The sequence below is a fragment of the Styela clava genome, chromosome 2 (assembly GCF_964204865.1).
Source record: "Styela clava chromosome 2, kaStyClav1.hap1.2, whole genome shotgun sequence".
NCBI classification, from domain to species: Eukaryota; Metazoa; Chordata; class Ascidiacea; order Stolidobranchia; family Styelidae; genus Styela; species Styela clava.
This window is the reverse complement of record NC_135251.1, coordinates 9,494,129-9,514,928: the sequence shown is the minus strand read 5'-3', so window position 1 is coordinate 9,514,928 and position 20,800 is coordinate 9,494,129. Positions and strand designations below refer to the sequence as shown.

General features: G+C 33.1%; 1 protein-coding gene across 2 annotated transcripts in view; it reads left to right on the top strand.

Annotated features, from left to right (window-relative positions):
* The window catches only part of LOC120336937 (myomesin-1-like), a 32,754-nt gene extending 24,535 nt beyond the window's left edge, over positions 1-8,219 (top strand). For both annotated transcript variants that reach the window (XM_039404736.2, XM_039404735.2), the window contains exons 31-42: positions 157-286; positions 958-1,036; positions 2,144-2,279; positions 2,879-3,024; positions 3,326-3,470; positions 3,881-4,032; positions 4,361-4,403; positions 4,908-4,969; positions 5,590-5,703; positions 6,093-6,183; positions 6,369-6,589; positions 7,255-8,219. In XM_039404736.2, coding sequence (XP_039260670.2) covers positions 157-286; positions 958-1,036; positions 2,144-2,279; positions 2,879-3,024; positions 3,326-3,470; positions 3,881-4,032; positions 4,361-4,403; positions 4,908-4,969; positions 5,590-5,703; positions 6,093-6,183; positions 6,369-6,589; positions 7,255-7,344 — 1,409 coding nt within the window. In that variant the 3' untranslated portion in view covers positions 7,345-8,219. The remainder of the gene's footprint in view (positions 1-156; positions 287-957; positions 1,037-2,143; positions 2,280-2,878; positions 3,025-3,325; positions 3,471-3,880; positions 4,033-4,360; positions 4,404-4,907; positions 4,970-5,589; positions 5,704-6,092; positions 6,184-6,368; positions 6,590-7,254) is intronic.
* Positions 8,220-20,800: the final 12,581 nt, after the last annotated feature.

The window sequence follows — 20,800 nt, the reverse complement described above, 5'->3', positions numbered from 1 at the left end:
TCCATGCTCATAAAATGCCACTGTGCGTTTCACTCAATATCAATCGTTATTAATAATTAAATTGCAACAATCAAAATGTGAGTCTGTGAGTGGTAAAAGGAAATCTAATTATTTTATAATGTTGGGTATTCTATTTTATATTCCACGCATTTTCAGTTCTTCCAGCTCAATTCACTAATTCTGTTCACGGAGGAGACTACGATCATGAAGAAGAGGAGGCTGAATTCGACTGTGTTATACTTCCATCTGCCTTGTATAAAGATGGAAAAGAGCCAGAATGTGCTTGGTATGATTGAACATTAATATTTAAAGCTTTTACCCTGACGGTATTGACTTGATTGTTTCGTCCTATGCCAACCAGTATTCACTGATAATGAGGATAAATTTTGTACAATGGTGATCGCTGGTAACTTTCTTCAAATTTACCTTCAAGCAAACTTTTTTCTTTATAAAACTATTGGAGCATGTATCTATTTTTGTTAATTTTATACTAAATAACAACGAATGTGTTAATGTTCAAGTTACTTATGTTTTCCGTGATCAATATATTCTAAAACTCCGCATTTTTTAAGACGACTTATCATAAACTCTGATAGTATACAAATAAATGGTTTTAAATACCTGTGATTCTATTTATAATGATATAATTATCCAAACAATAAATACATATACATATATTCTGGATTAGTGTTTGCTTTCAACATAAGTGTTTTTATTGCTCTGAACTCGTTTTTTTTTTGAGTGAACTTTTTCATAAAACTATTTAAGCATGTTTAAACTTTTGGATATTCCATCATAATACAACAAACACATTAACAGATAAAACTCAACTTAACGAATTTTTGTTTTATTTAACATCATATTAAAGATAAAAGTTACTCATGTTTTGCAATGTGAATGCGCGATTTCATAACGTGAATCATATTATTCATGTAGATATCTGTATCTTAATACCAGGTATCACAATGGTGAACGCGTGGAAGAAGGCGATGATAAGTATGAGATAATAAAAGATGGCAACAGAAGAATTCTCAAGGTAAGATAATGAAAAATACCATCATATTTTGTAATTTATTCAATTAAAGAGTCCAGCTGCACCCTAACACAAATGTAATTCTGTAACGTTCCATCCGACCAAAGTCAGACAAACAGTTTACTGATTTTGGTCAGACGAAACGTTACAGAAATACATTTGTGTTAGTGTGCAGCAGGACTCTTGAATTGGACAGTATAATCATGTTTATTCCAGCTACAGCATCCTTGCAGTATACGCATACGGATCCACTAATATAAAGGCATAGAGGAAGGATAGGGAATTAGTCTCGCGCAACCCAATTCAAAGTTATATTTGTAATTGGTAGTTTTATACTTCAAGCCTAAATAATCATCTTATGCTGGCGGCCATCTTTGGCTCGGCGGTGTGACGCATCGTGATATGAGTTAGGAATCGCTATAGTCAACGAACCTCTGATTACCCTGCGCAGTTTCGAATCCCATTCGGGGTTTATTATGTGCAGGGGATTGCTGTACTCCTCGCCGCCGTAGGGTGGTTCACCTAACCGCCGGTCGGTCACGTAACTGCTAGTCACCATTACGTCCATACATATGAAAACAAATAGCTGGCTAACTAATCCTATACCCGACATGTACTGTTAACCGGACCAGAGGTTGTGGTTCGCCATATGATTAAGCCTTCTTAGCGTATTTTCTCTCCCCTGGATAAAAATAGAAATCCTATCTTATCGACAGAAATATAAAAAGAAACTTCCAATTCTGACTCTGTTCACTTCATCTGGAACTACATATAGTAACTGTTTATATGACTATACAACTAACCATGTCACTAGTCTCGAACACTTTTTTATTGTTTCCATTCACGCCAAAAGATATTGTGTCACTATCTTTTTAGATTGTTTGGACATATTCGCGATATGATAAATTATCCCATTTATTTATTATATATATTGTCCTTTATATATGGCTGTTGTAATCTTTACTAAGAGTGAAAATTCGGAGCAATAACGTTGCTATCAATTTTTTTTTATTATCTTCGATAGTTGTGTTGATTACGATGAAGGTCCACTTATAAATTAATACACATCAAGTTACTCAGGTCACATCCTAAACCTTTCTATTTATTTAGATTCTTAACCTAAACTACGAAGACAGTGGTGAAATCATTTGCAAATGTGGAGGAGATGAAACAAGATGTGAAATAGATGTTGAGAGACCACCACCTCCCCCTCCTAAGGCACCAGTACTGCAGGCAGAAGATGCAGGTATGACATATAGAATAGTTTTATATTTAAAACGAATATTTGGCGCAATAACATTTTTTCATCATTCACGTACAACTTAACGTCCCATCATGTCTGAAATATGTATAGATGAGTTGACCCGATTGACTTCTAAAATTTGGATTGTTTATCAAATTTTAATACCAATAATAATATCTAATATACTATTACATTTTTATGCCACGAATAAGGTGCTGAGCAGAAAAATTGAAACCTTTCACTCTCTGACTCAAAAGTATATGAAGTTTATACAACTTGCATACTTTCAAATTTAGCATTGAACTCATCGCAATAACGTTCGTTTGAATTGAAAGAAACAAATTGTTTGAATGACATGAAATGAGAATATCACAAAAATGTGAACTGCTTGACTAAACAGCACTAAATCATATTTTAAGAAGAATTTCAAATACATCATGTTTCGTCTGCTATTGTTGTGTGTCGCATATTGTGCAATGTCTGTTCATAGAAAAAAGTCCCCAAAATACTTTCCGGTAATTACTTTTTATCAATCCTAGTCTCTTGCATGTATGTACAACATACAATTTCCTTGTAACCCAATTCTTATATTTTTGTTACAGCGATCAACTTTTTGCAAGGCCTGCGGTCGGAAGCACTTCCGGGAATCATTCGATTATATTGTGTAGTTGCAAAACTTCGCGATGATGTCAAAATATTTTGGTACAAGGATGATGTAGAAATTGACACTAAGGAAAAGCAATATTCTGTAAGTATCATTGATTGTTCTGTTGTTGTTTTTACGGTTAATCGATGTGTGGTAAATTCTATATGGAGAAAAATTTAAATTTTTGGATCCATATTTTAAAACTGGCATTATCGCTATACATTCGATAATTAGTAATTGACATAAATAACAAACTTTGCTCTTTCTAAAATATCATGATTATCTCATTTTACAAAAGTACAAAGGTCGGAGCAATTGGCGACTGCACTCCTCAAAATTTTGGGTTGAAGGTTTTTAAAAACAAGAACGTATTTTCACTGACCTCGCATTTTCCGTTTTCTAGTGCGTCATTGATCGAGAATTGGGACTTGTATCTCTTGTTTTCAATCATCCAACGCCAGATTATTCACACGGAACCTACACTTGCGAATTCATCACTATTCATTCCACATTTGATACCAAAGTAAACTTCAACTTTGGCGATGGAGGTTAGTTAAATATTACTTACCCCACACAGGAATAGTAATTGCTAGTTTTAATACTCCAATGCGACTAAAACAAACCGCCAGGTTTATCCATATTCGAATTAGAGTTACGTTTTTTGTCTACCCTTTGATATCTTTCGTCCTATATTACAAACCCTCTTATTCTGTTTATTGAAAACTAATCTGGATTTCTTGATAAAAACTGTTTTTTAATGCACGCCTATAAATCAATTACTAGCCATTAGTTCAAAAGCTCTGCTCACTTGAGCAACTTGATGAGTAAGTAAACATCATGCGTATTCATCTAAGAAACTAGCGAAAGTTACAGTCAAATTCCATATAATTTTTATTATCTTTTTTTTTTCGTTGAATTTTTTGTGTTCTCCGAATTCATTTTTAATTCTCTCATTTAGAATACGATCATGTCTACAAGGCTGCCATGAAACTGAAGGAAGACGAAGAACGAGAAAAACAACAACGTTTAGATGAAAGAAAGAAAAAGAGAGCAGAGTTGAGAAAGAAACGTGAAGAAGGAGAAAAGAAAGCCAACGAAAATGGAACTCCTGTAAATCTTCTTTTCAATATTAATGTTTATCATCAAAAGAGACAGAATAAGCATTATAGGCACTTACGATCCAGCTCGAACGGTGCATTTTTTTCTAAAAGAGCAGTCATAAAATTAATATTTCGATTTTCGGGTAACAACTAGGCTTTTTAATGTCCCCCTATTATAACAATTCTTACAAATGGGACCTAACTTGGTTTCTTGTTACCAAACTGATGAGATAATGTACGTTATTTCAATTACTTAAATTATAGTTGAAGCTATTATAGGTAATGTAGGGTCCAATAAAAACGCAAAAAAAAACACAATTTATTTATTATTTTAACAGGTAAAGACAGAGCCTACACCAAAACAAGCTGTAGGAGTTGCAAGTAAGTTCTCAACAAGATTCATTAATATTGAAAATTATATAAGTAATGGATTTCTTGAATGTAGTTAGATTTTGTTTTCAATGACGTTTGACTTACTCATCTTAGCGTTTGTGCGTTAGCTCGAATTAATGAAAACTGGAAAACCTTGAATGAAGCGATTTCACGTCGACATCTGCTTGCATTGCCAAAATACAAGTTTGAATCATTATTTGAGCAGAACCGTAAACAACTGTTCTGGGTTGTTATGGTCGTGTTTGTTATGCGCTCTATAGAAGGCAAATATCAGCAGATTATTTAAGAGCCACAGTCCTACAATTACTACTCCGCTAAATTTTATTTTAACACGTTTTTCTACAAACGCTACCAACAAGGCAACTAGCAACTGACAGGAAAGAAGCTACTCCTTTTTTGAAGTCCGTAATCTCCAGGCAATACCATGTACTATAGTTTGTATAGCTAGCTTTATATATATAGATATATTCAACTTTATATTTCTCTATTCAGTGACTTCAGACGGAATCACATACGATGTAGACCAAGATGCACATTTAGTTTTGCAAGCTGAAGTAAGTAGATTGTTGCTGACCTTGCCTAGAGTAAAAAGGATCATCAATTACCAGCGCCTTGTATCTATTCGTTTCACCGATTAACTAATTTTACCAATTAACAATTTTATATTATCATGGTTATTATTCATTTAATTGTATGAGTCAGAACTGATAAAGATTACTTTACCCCAACATAACTGAAATAAAACAAATAAATCACTTTAATACACCGTTTTAACCCATTATTGTTTGGCTCACCCAGTGAGAAGTTATTGTTGCTTGTGTGATGGATTTTCACTTTCGGTTTTATACTAAGCATATTTGAGTTTGTAAGACGGTAACATAATAATTTATTTTAATAAGGTTTTCATCTGCATTAATTGGTCAAATCTCAAACTATTACGGTCGTTTACCTTATTAGATAGTTAATTACAAAGCTTTAACATCTCCTACTCGAATAAACAACTGTTTTATGAGGTCCATGCCATTCATTCGTGCAAATCCACATTCGTACAAAGATAAACAATACGTGGATCTGGAGAATTCACTATGAAATATATATCCGTTGAATCGGCTTGTTAATTTGTTGCTTATTTCATCCATTTCATATTGATCATAAAACTTCATTTGAAACCAAGGTAACTGGAATGGATTCTGGAGCCAATATAACATGGATGAAGAATAGTGTTGTTATAATCGGGGACAGATTTGATATGACTCTTACCGATAACCAAGTCAAATTACTGATAAAGGTAACTCAGGAGGAATAAAGTATTAAATTCTGGATTCTATTTTAATTCAACTTTCTGAATATTATTAATACTGCAGCGATTTTTTATGTTTGATTATTGCATCACTTAATTGGAGTGATTTTTATATAGGAATATGCAAATTATTGAAAATTGTAATGAAATATTGTGTTCAAAAATCTCATGAATTTTTTAATATTAATTTTTTTTTATTGGCAAATTTATATCAATATTATCAAAAGTTTGCTTTGATAAAAATCATCTCTGAGCATCCAAGAACTGTTCTCTGTAACGAACAACTACAGATATTCATTATTTCGACAGCGTCTGATTTGGCTTATGACAGCCCATCCATATATATGTTTCATTTTATGACGGTCTTATTTTCTCAGGATCCTACTGAAGACGATGCCGGTACATACACTTGTAAAATTAAAACAAAAACGAGTTCAACAGAGATGAGTGCTGACGTAACAGGAAAAGGTAAATTTTGTTTGATAGCATAAAATTGATAGATTGGATAATTTGAATACATGCATTTTAAAAGGTACCTCCAATGTACACAAACATTTCCTCACGTTTTCAAGTCACTGCCAAATTTTAAGTGAGTGCGTTGAAACTATTGAAGTACGAAACAAGTATTAAACCTTTTTGTTGATTTTTTTCAGTTTTCAAAGAGCTCCTCGCTAAAAGTAACAAAATTCGACAAATATCTTCAATCGAAGAAGATGGAGTTCAAGAACGAGTTAATGACGTCATCGACGAGGTCACAGAAAATTTTGATGACGGAGGACTTGCCCTAATGAAGGAAGAAAAAAATATTAATGACACAACAGAAATACAAATAGACGAGGAAGTTCAAACAACTGAAGAAATAGCTATACAACAGGTTTGTCTATATTGTGCTTGGAATATACGTACACTCATAGTAAAGTACTCTTGTATAGACTACTATAGAGTACTCGCGTCTATTTTAAAATAAACTTGACAGAGCACCATCAAATTTTACCACTAAACGATTTTCTATGCTTTTACTCTAACAATTTGTCTAAATTTATTTATCTACGCTAACACAAATCATATCTCAGACATACTTATATTTACCACGCTTCAAACAATCTGAAATATTTTGGCCTAAAAATACTCATCTCAGTGCAAAATTTTTAATTAATTTAGATACCTATTGGCTTATTTGAGTTTATTTATTATTTATTAATAGTTATCGATTGTGTGAATTACATAGATAAGTTCATTTTTATTTAAACTTGTGCCTATTAAAAAAAGGTTTGCTACTTTTAATGCTGATGCTGAGTATTTTAATTGAAGTTGTAAGCAACGCTTAATTAGTTTTATTTGGTTGATTCAAGATTTTTCCTGACCAATAAATATCCGCCAAAAACCAAAATCTAGTTAAATGTAATGATGACATCTTTTGGTCATCACGTTTCACCCAAACAACCTCGAGCACCCAATGCCGGAAAATAAGTCATTTATTCTCTAAATATCTTCTCTTATTCAATAGTAAACTTTAATTATATTTTTTAAATATTTTAGACACCTGATGATAATCCAACTGAAGAACCAATAACAGAAGATGATGAAACTGACAAAAAAGCTGAAGAAGAGACAATCACTGAACAATAAGAATATGGACTGCAATTGTTACCACGATGTAAAAAGACCACCCACGAATGCAATTTTCTAAGAATTCAAACCTAGTTTAATCTATTTTCGTGAAATACTAGAAGCAATAGTTTTCTGAACACAAGAAGATTATATCCTTTTGATATATAATACATTATTTGGATATACTTTTATCATATATTGAATTACCTTAAAGACAATGAATGATGTATAGAAAGAAGTACGAAAAATTGCCACCACGATGTGAGAAATATCGATCACAAATGCACTTTTCAAGAATTCAAAAACATATTACTATAATGTTGCCTGACTGTATTTTCAAAAAAATATTAAACATGACATGATCGTAATATTCTTCTGTAATATGATATACCAACTTGAGATATTCATTGTCGCAATTGACTGATTTTTGAGTAACTTTATACGTTTTTGCAATTCAATGTATCAACTAGATATATGTGCTCAATTATCTTCATAATGACATGGAGCAATTTCATTGGTAATTTATGTCTTATTGTATATCTTTCTTCATCGACTTCTGGCTTCTTCAATATTTAGCTTTGTCACGGTGAACAACTTCACTGCATAAGACATTATATAGAATTTATATATTACCTATATCAACATAATATAATGTATTGATAACGTAAACACAAGTAGTAACAATTTACTGACTACTGATTATTCCACTGTTTTGCGCATGATGCTTCACAGCACTTACTGTGTATTCTAGTTGTGTGGTTCTAATATTATAAAATACCTTAGTTAATGCAATCTAGAGAAAGGATGGTTTCTGATAAAATGAGAAATATTCTTATTTACTTTTTATGCACTTTTTATATTATATTATCACCAATAAATTTGTAAATATTGTATATATTTTGTGTTGCTAACGTCAGTGAGTTTTCAGAAATTGAACTAACTAAAATATCAGCAGTACACCCCCACTTATGCGTCAATTTGCTGTAATTTAAAATTGCCTGTATATTTGAATTGGTCGATCACCACTGAATCATGCTTTAAGCATAGTTCCTCTATTACTAATTTTCGATTCTGAACTCATATATTATCTTTCAGAAGTGCACACACACAAGAATTTAGGGGGCTCCCGAAGTATGCGAACCAAGATGGCGGACATCGGAATGTAACATGTGTACTAGGTTAGGGTTAGGCCATAATTTTAGGTATGAATACTACGGGAGGCTCTTGGCTAGTCTTCGAACTGATAATAGGACTAAAATAAGGAAAATTAGAAAAAAAATTATCGCCTAACCCTAACCTGTTAGGCTGTTACCCATGTTACGTTCCGATGTCCGCCATCTTGGTTCGCATACTTCGGGAGCCCCCTAAATTCTTGTGTGTGTGTGCACTTCTGAAAGATAATATATGAGTTCAGAATCGAAAATTAGTAAAATTAGTAAAATTACCACGGAGTAAATAAGTGGTCGGGTATCGATATACTTTTACACATAGTTGAATTGTGAACGGCTTTGAAGATAACAAATTCTCAAAATAATTCCAAGCATTGCATTTTGACCTGCGTGACAGGAATAATTTGTCCTTCAAGGTTAAATGTTTAATAATGTTCGATTTTATTAATATAATTTGAGACAATTATACGTAGAACATGTACACCTGCTAAATTGTAAAAGACGAAGTTTTGAACTATTCATCAAATTGTTATATAAATTAAATTAATCATATCAATGAATAAAAATAAGACCGATTGTGTACGTTTTACCAAGAATAATTTTGGTATTTCGATCACTTTTTGAATAACATGATGAAAAAGAATGCTAATTCGTCTCCGTAAAATGTTGACAAAAGTCGTCTAGAATAGATGAGATATTTCCAAAAATGACGTTCATGCGAATGTAATGTGTGTTGAAAAAAAAATAAAAGGTTTTGAAATAATCGCAAGATTGAGACCATGAAATACGATCATCATGCATACTCGACACATTTTGATAAGATAACTGCTAAGTGCTTAAATCCATATGAGTTTGCCATATCTGAAGAGTTGAAGCAAATACATGTGCGGAGTTATTTCACAAGCTATAACTATATGCTATAAAATCTGTATTTAACAGTAACTGTTGAAGACTTCAAGTCGCATCATTCAAAGAAAACACACAAATTGCGTGTAAAACGAGGGTGCCTAGGCTGGTCATTGATATAATAGCCAGGGCAAGAGCACACTCCCAATATGACAATGTCACTGTTCCAACAGGCAGATAAAATCGAAAAAAATTTTCAGTTTATTTCTGTATTCCCGAATGTACATCAGATAACCTAGCACTATGTTTGCATCCCTTCGCAAGATAACTAGTGTTTGTAAACGAGCGGCATTGGAATTTGGGTAATTTCCCAAAACTCTTTCAGAATGACTAGGCAGTCATTTTAGTTTGTGGTTCATTTGAAATTTGTTTAGTAAACACATAATTTCTCTCATTCGATTGCAGCAGATCTATGGAAAATTTGTAAAATGGTGATAAAACATGCGTGCTACCTATGTTGACAAAATGTAACAGGATAATTTAGTTAAATTTCCAGTGGCGAATTGATCATAGACGACCAACACATTATTTACTTAAATGGTGTCTGCGGTGTTTATAAATATTTACATTTTAACATTGTCAATAAAACGTCAATCGATGATACCTAAATATTTGAGATGATTGTTTTTGTAGACAATTGATAAATTGAATGTGTTGATATATTAGTTGCGCTTATTGAACTAAAGTACTAGCGCATATCTCATATGAAACAGAAATATATTTCAATAGGTCAGTAATTCCTTGTAGCCATTGTATGAGAGATCATCCAACGCCAAATGCACCAAATGTTTCTCCGAGGAAAATCGCCCCAAAAGCTAACAAATTGTTTATGTTTATATCAGATAGAGAACAGAATGCATTTCAACAGGTATTGTGTATAAGAAAGTCGCTATAAACAAAGTATTTTATCATCATTGATATAACAGCCAAGGCAAGAGCACACTCCCAAATGACAATGCCACTATCCCCACAAGCAGATGATATAAAAAAAAAACGTTACAGTGTAATACTGTATTTCCGAATGTACATCAGATAATCTAGCCTTATGTTTGCATCCTTTGACAAGATAACTACTACTTTTAAATATTAATATTTATTGACAGGTCGCGACCCCTCATATACAGTAGACATATTAAAGTCATACAATACAAGCGCTACGAATGTCGAATTAAGGTACTGTACATTTACAACCGTATATTTGTAAACTACACACACTATATTTGTAAATTACACTTGCACCTGCATACTTCTGAGGCCACATACACTCACGTTTGCACCCAAAAATATTTGCATCAACGAACATTTATTTTATCCATGTACGTTTGCATTTGCACTCACGGATATTTGTATCTGTGAACACATGCATTTTTTGATATTTTCGCATACGTTAATATACACCCACGTCCATTTTTTACCGAAGATATTTGTGTTTCAGACAAACTTTCATTTCTATTTCATTAATATTATATAAATCGAAAATCAATATTGCTTTAAAAACACAAGTATGAATTCGGTAGTCATTACAATTTTATTTATCCTCTACATCATTCCTTGCTATGCTCATTTTCTTTCGAAGCAATAGCGCGAACGAACTACAGCCATAAATTGTACATTTCCTCCACGGCGGTGTTTAGTTAGGACACGCTGGCAATTACATCGTATAAAAAACAGCCACAAATAAATAAATATCGTCAGAGTTAACTAATTGCTCTGGTGAAACGCATCGCGACAAAGAAACATATTCAGAAGCAGAAAATAGAAAAATAAAGGAAGACTTATATATTATAAATATTACGCCATCGTGGTGTCCAGCGTAGCGAGATATTTTTCAGACGCTTTAAGGTCCCACTGGATAAACTGAGTTGATAGATGCAACCCCAAATTAACTGGTTCAATGAGTACGTAATCCATCTCAGTTATACTTTAAGGACGTTCGGTGGCAAATGACAATAGAGAATCGTTCATCTTGGAGTCTGGTACAAAGGTGCGTAATGGTAGAAAACTTATCCGCCCTAATCCAATTAAAAGAAATAAATTTATTTTTTTCAGAAACTCAAATTTCGCCCTGTAGTAACATAGTGATGACTGTCTGTTTATGCAGAGCAAACAACACTTATAACTAATATAGCACTTGTTTCTCCAAAAATTTTCGTACGACAAATGCTCAAACTTGACGATAAATGAAAAAAAAAATTAAATTGTTTCACCAACAAAGGTTGCTTTCAACTCCAAGGAGAATTTCCCCTCTCAGTAGATAAGACAACTGAAGATGAGACAAATGACCCAGATTTTTTTTACAGCTGTTAACTTTTTCAGTCAGTAAAGAATCTAACAAATATATGCAACGACGTGAATCAAAAACTAATTATCCGCTTGGTTGCACTTCGGTATTTAACACTTGTTGGTGTAATTTATCAAATTCAGTCAAAACTGTTGCTAAAACAAAGGCCACCAATGAGGCCACCAATGCTAAAACTCACGGCGCACCTACACAAAAAAATGCTGCCTTTAAATAATACACAATTTTATCATCGTTAATGTGTACTTTATGCCTTTTAGAGTTTATAAACAAGTAGTAGGCCTAAAGAATACAGGCAAAAGGTTAACTTCTCTTTCTTATCTCTGCCATGTTCTTTTTTAAGACGCTAAAAAATCACTCATGTTGCAGCAAGTAGGGTTTACCTCTACTGTTACGTAACAATAGACCCTACGTAACAGAAAGTGAACAACATAGAGCAGTGAAATGAAATTATTGATTCATAATATACATCATTTACAATAATGAGAAACAATAAAACCTTTAGAATAAATAAAATATTTAATCATATATTAGTTGATATTTAACACAAATCTCTTAATTTTCGAAGCACATTTAGCAAAGCGCCTTCGGGAACCGCTGGCAAAACGATTAAAACCGGCATCGTTATGCAATCAATTCGGGTTTACGATCAGTATAGACATTGTTATGCAAGCGCGAGGATTCTACCGTGTTATCCCGAAAATAGGAAAATGCGACCTAGCCCTCCACTTCTTAAAATAAAACTTACTCGATAGCGCATTTTTTTGACCCAGTCGATAGCAAGAAATCTTTTCTACTCCTTTTTAACGGTTAATAATCTGTTTAGCAGTTATTTTAAATAAAAACGTGTTATTTATAAGTAAATGAAACCGATTTTTTTTACACTTCTTTTAATAATTGTATTTCGAATCAAGAGTCTTGAAAGATGCAAAGTACTTTGTGTAAAATTGGTGTTCTCTTTGCGGCCCCCAAAAATCGTTTCGCGGCCCCTTGAGGGGCCGCGGCCCCTAGTTTGGGAAGCCCTGATATAAACGATAATATCTTAATATACGCACTTGATTGGGATTTACCGTCATTCCGTTGTTCATATTGTATGAATAATATATGACAAGTAAGACATTTATTTTAAGACATTTTTCGATAATAGGCAATAAATCTAACATATTTGGGATCAAAGAGAATAGAAACAGTATTTTATTGAAATCGGAAAGAATTTCTCAGTGCCTCGAAAAAAATGAATTAATATTCTTACTATATTTGTACTTGATATCGCGAGCTCCTATTTTACCTAAATGGTTGGATGATGTAAAGAATTTTGTTAAAAAATAAAAAGAGCTTACTCAATTGACAATATGTTGCATTGTACATGATCATTATTACAAATAACCCAACAATGTAGTATTCCAAGAACAAGAGACTGATATCGTTCAGACTTCGTATTGAATGTCCATACAGCCCAAATTAACCAGGGCTTCATAATTGATAAAAAAAATTACTCACTATCTGTTAAATAAAATAAGATCCACTTTAACAAAATATGCTCTTCTCGGAAAGTTTAATCGAGCTTAAAATAATGATTGTTTTTAAATGATAGGTTTATGCTTGTCCAGTGTTTCAGTGAACGATACTAAACCTTACTATTATTGCAATTGTACAGTGATATACCACGGTGCCAATTGTTCAAGAGGTATGAGAAATATTAATATAAAAAAATAAAAATGCGAAATTAAAAAGGTGTAAAATGAAGAATTAACAATTTTGTTTATTTGAAACCTTAATGTTATCAGTACGGGATGCGTAAGAAAAAGCAATAATATTTGTTGATAATGTTGTAGTTTGGTGTTGCAGAGTAGCTTGCCGCATTGTTATTCAAACCCATTTATTTCAATATTTCATGGAATTGATTTAACATAATTAAACATTAAATTAAAAATATAATATTTATATTGTAATTCAAATTTGTTAATTTCAGTAAAAATGGAATTACTGGTTTAAGATTGAATTCTATTTCTGCGTGTACACTATTTTACAATCTTTAATTTTTAACCCATCAAATAGGAGACAGCGTGAAGTTTGCCCAAAATAGAGAAACAGTTTGCTCCACCCAACATTTATATTAACGTATAGGGCATATTCTAAACAATTTATATTTATTTAAAATTATTCTCATTTTCAGGTTTGATAGAAATTCAGGCAAATGTGTAGGTTATTGCTATTGCTGAAGGAGACGCCATATTGACAATCAACGTTACAACTTATGATGGCCCTTTGACGGTTGAGCTTTAAATAGATAGTAGTTCTGATAATCTCATACATATATACAAGATAATGTTATCAATCGAACTACACACTTCATACTCTAGAATATAGACAAATCAAACGAATGGAAATATATATTTATTGTGTTTTTTGCATCAGTTGATAATAATCACATAAATGCAACAACGGAATTGATGGTTCACGATAAGATTTGAATTTATACGGAAGGGTAGCCCAAAGCTCTCAGCAATTTATTTGCCTTCAATATTTCATTAATATAAACATTAAATATTTGTTTAGTAAATGACGATCACGGTACACGAAGTGCTCATATGGATCGCTTTGCTAAATGGTTGTTGTTGTGGGGACAGTTGTTATTGTTAGGAAAATAATGGATTTCAAATTTTTATCACTTGAAGATGATGGAATCTGCTAAAACGCCATTACTTACATTTCCTATGAGGCACGGTATTTCAATCTCAAATTTGACCTTTCGACGAATATTGCGTGCCACGTGACATTACGTCAAATCATCTTGACATATGTTCAGCTGCGTTATTGCCGACAACTAATTCCTACCGCGGTTGAAAATGAAATTTCATTTCCGATTTCACATTAAGTCGCGATAGTTATTGGCACGGTGGTTAGTCATTGGAACTTTAGGCCCGTATATTTAGTCGTTGCATTCTTTTCATTCAAAAGGCATTGGAAATAAAAATATTAATTTTCAGTCAATGTCAACATCACAAACATAAATCCAGGGTCGATATCTTCTCCAGTTACAATTGGACCAAGACAAGTTGTATGTGATGCTTCCGGTTACCCGTTCTCAACATTAATTAACGACATGGATGAGAAATTGGGAGAACGTTTCCTCACGTGAGGGCTTGGGCATCTCTCAACATCAGGGAGAAACCTCGATTTTGTATATTGAAGAAGCACAATTATCAGATGATGGAACTTGTGCTACAGATTATGTGGGCGATGAAGCACTAGAAGTACATGCAGAAGAAAATGCGAATCACACAGGTTCAATTTTATTTGTGGATTTATAATTTCAAACAGAGAGTTTTTCAAACAGCAAAATACAAGTTTTGAAATGGTGTTAAAAGTATTTTATTTTTATTGCGTAGGATATATTTTGCAATAGCAATTGAGTCAATGATATTAACGTCCTAACAAGATTTCTTGTTATTTTTTTTAGATTCGGATGATATCTATTCTTCAATACCAGATTATGAAAATATGGCATCGAGGAGATAAGAAAAAGGGCGTCATTGTAGGCATATATCCGCATTGTTGTTTGTCGTTTGTTTTTTATTGACTATTGATCGCAGTTCTTGAATTTTAAAAGTTGATGAAAGCGAACTTTCAATTTGTACTGATTGAATTAATTTTAGATATGATACTAATTTTTCGATTCTGACATTTACCCAATATCAAGGGATTGAATATATGATCTGATAAGATATATCAATGGTACGATTCGGAAAAAATGGCCTGGAAGATTTATTCGGAAGCTTTGTTCTGCACGGACATAGCCGATTCCTCCCCCCTCAAAAAATACTTTGCTTGCTTATTACTTGCTATCAATAATCCTTACACCAAATAAACAAACCGAGAGAGATGAAATTGTACGCTTATATATATGACTGGATAACTTCGACAGCGAAGTAAGTCTGTGTGGTGTGTCAGCTACGCGAAAATAATATTTCTGCAACGATGCAGTTTCACGAATAAGCATTATCGCCAAGTCTGTAAACACGATTCCATAAGATTCCATTTTCTGCAAAGCGATAGTGTATCGTGACACAAGTGAGTTAAACTGATAAAAAAAGGTCGAAGAATCGCGCTCGCCATAATAACAAACAATCAGATAAATAGAGCCAATAACATGCTGGAATGGGCTCACCTGGGCAGAGGTTCTTGTAGTCGGTTGCGAATAGTCAAGTTTGCCTTATTGGAAAATATACAGTATTTATCTATCGAAACCATGACTACGCACGCGACTTTGAGATAGTGAAAACTGAAAAAAAAAAAGACTCCATTAGCCTACTGCCACAATATCCCATTTAAAAAAAAGCTTTACCAAAAAATTAAGTCTACCCAAATCAATCTTCCACGAAGGATTTTGAGGGATTCTTTCTAGAACCCGAGTTTCATAGATTTAGTGCTGACACAGTTTTGAATAAAGTTAGGTAGACGGTTATTTTAATTTTTAGTGAAACCCTGAAAAAGTCACGAAGGATATACCACGAGAATCATGCTAGCGGTAGTACTACAAGTAGTAGTTCCTTGAATCACTCATAATATTATAGGTTCATAGAGCTGTAATTAATCTTCTTATTAAAAGCATTAATAAGCAATAATACTACATGCCGTTTTTTGCGTAGAAAATAGAAGAAAGATATTTCTGAAGATATACCTGAAAATTGAGAAAAAAATTGTAGGTTATCAAGCGTGTCGCAGCTCGATAGGAGACAGTTAAATAAAAACAATCGATAAATTAAACAGATTCCAGCATTGACTGGGAAAATATCGGCATGAAAAGCGAAGTACAGAAAGAGAATACCATATAAACAAATGTATATATATAATTTTCACTAAAAATCAAGGGAACGGCGTTATTGGAAGAATACGAACTTGCGCGGGCGTCCAACTGAAGATGGGGTATATGCAATTTTAGACAGTGTCTGTTTTTTTGTTTACACGGGATTAAACCAAAAATTTGAGGTACTCTAAGCAAGGAACTTGCGAAATGTTAAACAAATTGAATTAAAAAAATCGGCCTTTATCAAACATTTTCTTTCAACAGATCACAACAGCATTGATTAGGGAAACATTAAGATTAAAAACAAAGTACTGAAAGAGAATACCATGTAAAAAATGCAGAAACTATTTCGACGGATCAAGTTGCGGAACCTGCGCGGCCGGAGCCCAATAGATTTTCAGTCGCTTCTATCACTCGGTCACGACACTACGTCACCTCTGATTCTGATAATATTATGTAAAAATTATAGCGGTGGTTACATTACTGTTTACGGATATACAGTCGGATTATATTTGTTTCTAAATACAACAGGTGGATATAAATTTTTTCTGATATATAAAAATATGAAAATTTTGGTTTCCCGTAAAATTAACAAGAATTCAGTGGGTACACTGTCTAATTTTCAACATTAAAGAATGGGTCTTCATATATTGAACAAAAATACAACGTGGTACAACGTATACAATTCCTAACAAAAAATGTTTATCTGTTTACAGGGGATAAATCAAAGAGAAGCTCCATGCAAGAAACTTGTAAAATATTGAATAAATCAAATTTAAAAATTCGACCTATTCCAAATATGTCCCTTGAACAGATCTCAGCATTGACTTGGAAAACATCGTGATGAAAAACGAAGTATCCAAAGAGAATACCATATAAACAAAAGTATATTTGATTTCATTAAAACAAGGGAACGGCGTTATCGGCAGGATGTGAACTTGCGCGGGCAGAGCCCAACAGATTTCTAGTCTGTCGCCCCAACAACTAGGCCACAACAACTGCGTCACATACCGGTTCTGATAATATAAAAACTTATAAAGTTTTTTACATTTTCATTGACAGATTGACATTCGGGGAAGAATTGTTTCCAAATACTTCAAGACGTGGATATACCTTTTTTTCTAAAACAAAATATGAAACTTTAATTTCTTATCCCAGCAAAAGTTTCAATAGTTCACCTTTAACCTCTTGTTTGAAAGCTAATTGCGGTACAAATTATTGTATTTTGTTATGCAGCGCCTTTTCATTGTGAAGCATATTATCCTTTAAAAAACAGACTACTTAACTTGAACGTATATGTATATCTGTAATGACTAGTTTTATTACTTCAATCTGAGAAAGACGGCAAATAAAGAAATTTTGAAATCAGCTTCAGTTATGCCCGGAGTTTGAGTTTTGGGGAACGCTAATATACGCTGCCTGATTATTTCATTGGACACGTCAGTGGACATAACGATCGTTTCAATATTATGTTGTTGTTGTTCTTATTCTTGTTCTTATCCTTGTTCTTCGACACGTTATGAAACAATCGCTTTCCTCTTTGATTACAGGACCAATTGCTTCGAAATTTTCAGTGAGTAAAGACTATATTATTCGCTCGAAGGCTCCTACTTTTTTTGCTATGACGCCATCAAAATTTGCCACAATGTGGCGATACGTGTCCATATATTTGAGCATAGCTCTCATGTTATAAATTTGCGTTCCCCTTTTTTCAATGTAAACGAGATTGACTGTTCATGTAAGTTAACATTTGTTATGACCTTCGCGTCGTTTTGTGCTAAAGCAACGTGAAGCCAGTCTGAACCGGAGCTCGTTGTCATCCCATTATCAGCTTGAATACATATAATACAAACTATAGTTTGTCGGCTGCTAGTGATATAACGTAGTGATAGCTTGGGATTTAGATGTTTTTGCCATGATCACTGTACTAAACACTTCTCAAATACAGGACTCAGAATATAAATGATAATAGCAAGATTTATTCAAAAATGTCGCAATGCCAATGAAGTAATATTAAAAATATTACCAAGAATACAGATTTGTGTATTGATTTTCGAGTTTCAAATCAGATAAAGGATAATTTAATGGAAAATGTATGTTATGTGTGGTAAGATAAATATATTTTGATTTTTTCTGCAATTTTCAATTACGAGGCATACAATTTAGAAAGTTACCAAGCAAATTGCAGTTCGGTTTGAAATAGTTCAATTGACACAAGAATCGGTTCCGACGATTGTATCGGATATATAGAGGCAGAAAACAGCAAAATGAATGATAAAATGTTCAACTCACGACTCTTGGTATTTCTGCTGGAAATTTGTTCAATGGGCATCGCTGTAATGATTTAGTTACATTTACAGTGATGAAATAATAATCGACGGATATTGGGAACTTGAAAGGTGTAGGCAATCTTCAATTCAAATATTTATACTTTACCTTCTTTGTCAATAAAGCGCTTATCGACGATACCTCGATATATTGAATGATTTATGTTGTAGACAACTGTGTATAAAGTTAGTTTGTGCGAGGTAAACTCGTAGTTACCCATTCTGTAGTAATTTAGTAGATAGTTTTTCAATAGAATGAGGAATAGATTTTAATGGGCCAGTGATGAGTTATGGCGCTGTTATCAGGGATGATTTTGCCGTCAAATAAAGGTTCGCGATATTTTCCAATGATCCTTTGCCACCAAAGTTGTGCTTTTGTAGTATTTGAAGATGATATTTCTTGCATAACATAGAGAGCAGAAAAGGAATAATAACAGGTTTTATGTAATAGAAATTCAAGATAAACCAAGGAACTGAGCGTCATTGATATTGCAGGTAAGGTAAGGGAACACTCTCCGTATGACAAAGTCACTGTTCCAACAAGTCAGTGTCGACTGATAATGACAGATTTTGCAATTTATTACGGTATTCCCGGATGTACGACAGATAACTTTGGCAACATCTAACATAATTTGGCAAATTGGCTACAATTTTTAAATAGGATTAATCATTGCCATGTCTCAACCCTCCTCATATACTAGTAGACAAGTTGCTAGAAATGCCGTAAAATACTATAAACACGAATTGAATGTTTATTACAGCACATTTGCACTCGTTTTTTCCATATATATATAAACAGGACCCAGAACATTTGCACCGACGAAAATTTGTACCCACGGAGATTTGAGTGCATTTACACCAAGAACAATTGCGATGCCTCACATTTGCACATACGACATTTGTATCCCTTCAAATATGGATTATTTGATATTTTCACTTAAGTCTATTCAAAAACCACGGTAACCCTAAATAGTTGTGTTTTCGACAAAATTTAATTCCAAATATTCATTGATGCAGATGTCCGTGGGTGAAAATGTACTTGGGTTCAAATGTCCATGTATACAGTCTGTACGCGGGTGCTAGAACTATATGGGTAAGTAAGTATGGGGTCGGAATTGTCAATGGGTACTAAATTATGCAGGTTTATTAACGTCCTGGTTGCGATTTACGAATGCAAATCCACGATAATTGAAATTTTGTTTTATTAATATATAAGTATGTCAATAAATAATAAATAATAATAAATAACACGAGAATAGTAATGCGACACTTTTTTCAACACTATAGGAATGAAAGAAATTTTTCTGAAGTGAAGCATATATTTAGAATATTAAACGCGGATTGTGAACTTTTATTCCCTCATTCACAAGCGGCAGACCTAGCTGATATGTGGGCATAATGTTTAGCTTACGTACTATAGTGAACATGAGCAAGACAGCATGTATTACCTATTTGAGCCAATATGATAATATGAAGACGAATCGAACAAACATCTATAACGAACTTAAGACGTAACATCAGTCTATTTATAGATGAGTGCTATTGTAGCTCATAAAATATATTCATATAGCATGCTGCTTTAATTTTCCTATATTTATGAGAGTTATTTATTTTATTCTTATATACGGAGTTTATTTGAAGTTTTAAATCTTGAAAGATGTACAAAATAGCGACTCGTTTTAACATGTCGCAAATCGTATAGCAAACTTTCAATCAATCTCTTATCTGGTATTATCTAGAATTCTAGATCAACACAATTTTAAAATAAACAATGGTGAATTAGTTTTATAAGATAATGAAAAAGCAAAATTTTGTAGTGGTCGTAGCTATCGTATCTACTTTTAGTTCATGTGGACTTTCGCAAGGTAAGTAGTTTTTACTGTTTGTTGTCACTAATTGCTGTTACGTAATGCTGAGAAGTATCGGAAAATCATAAACAAACAATGCGTGTATGCGCAAACAA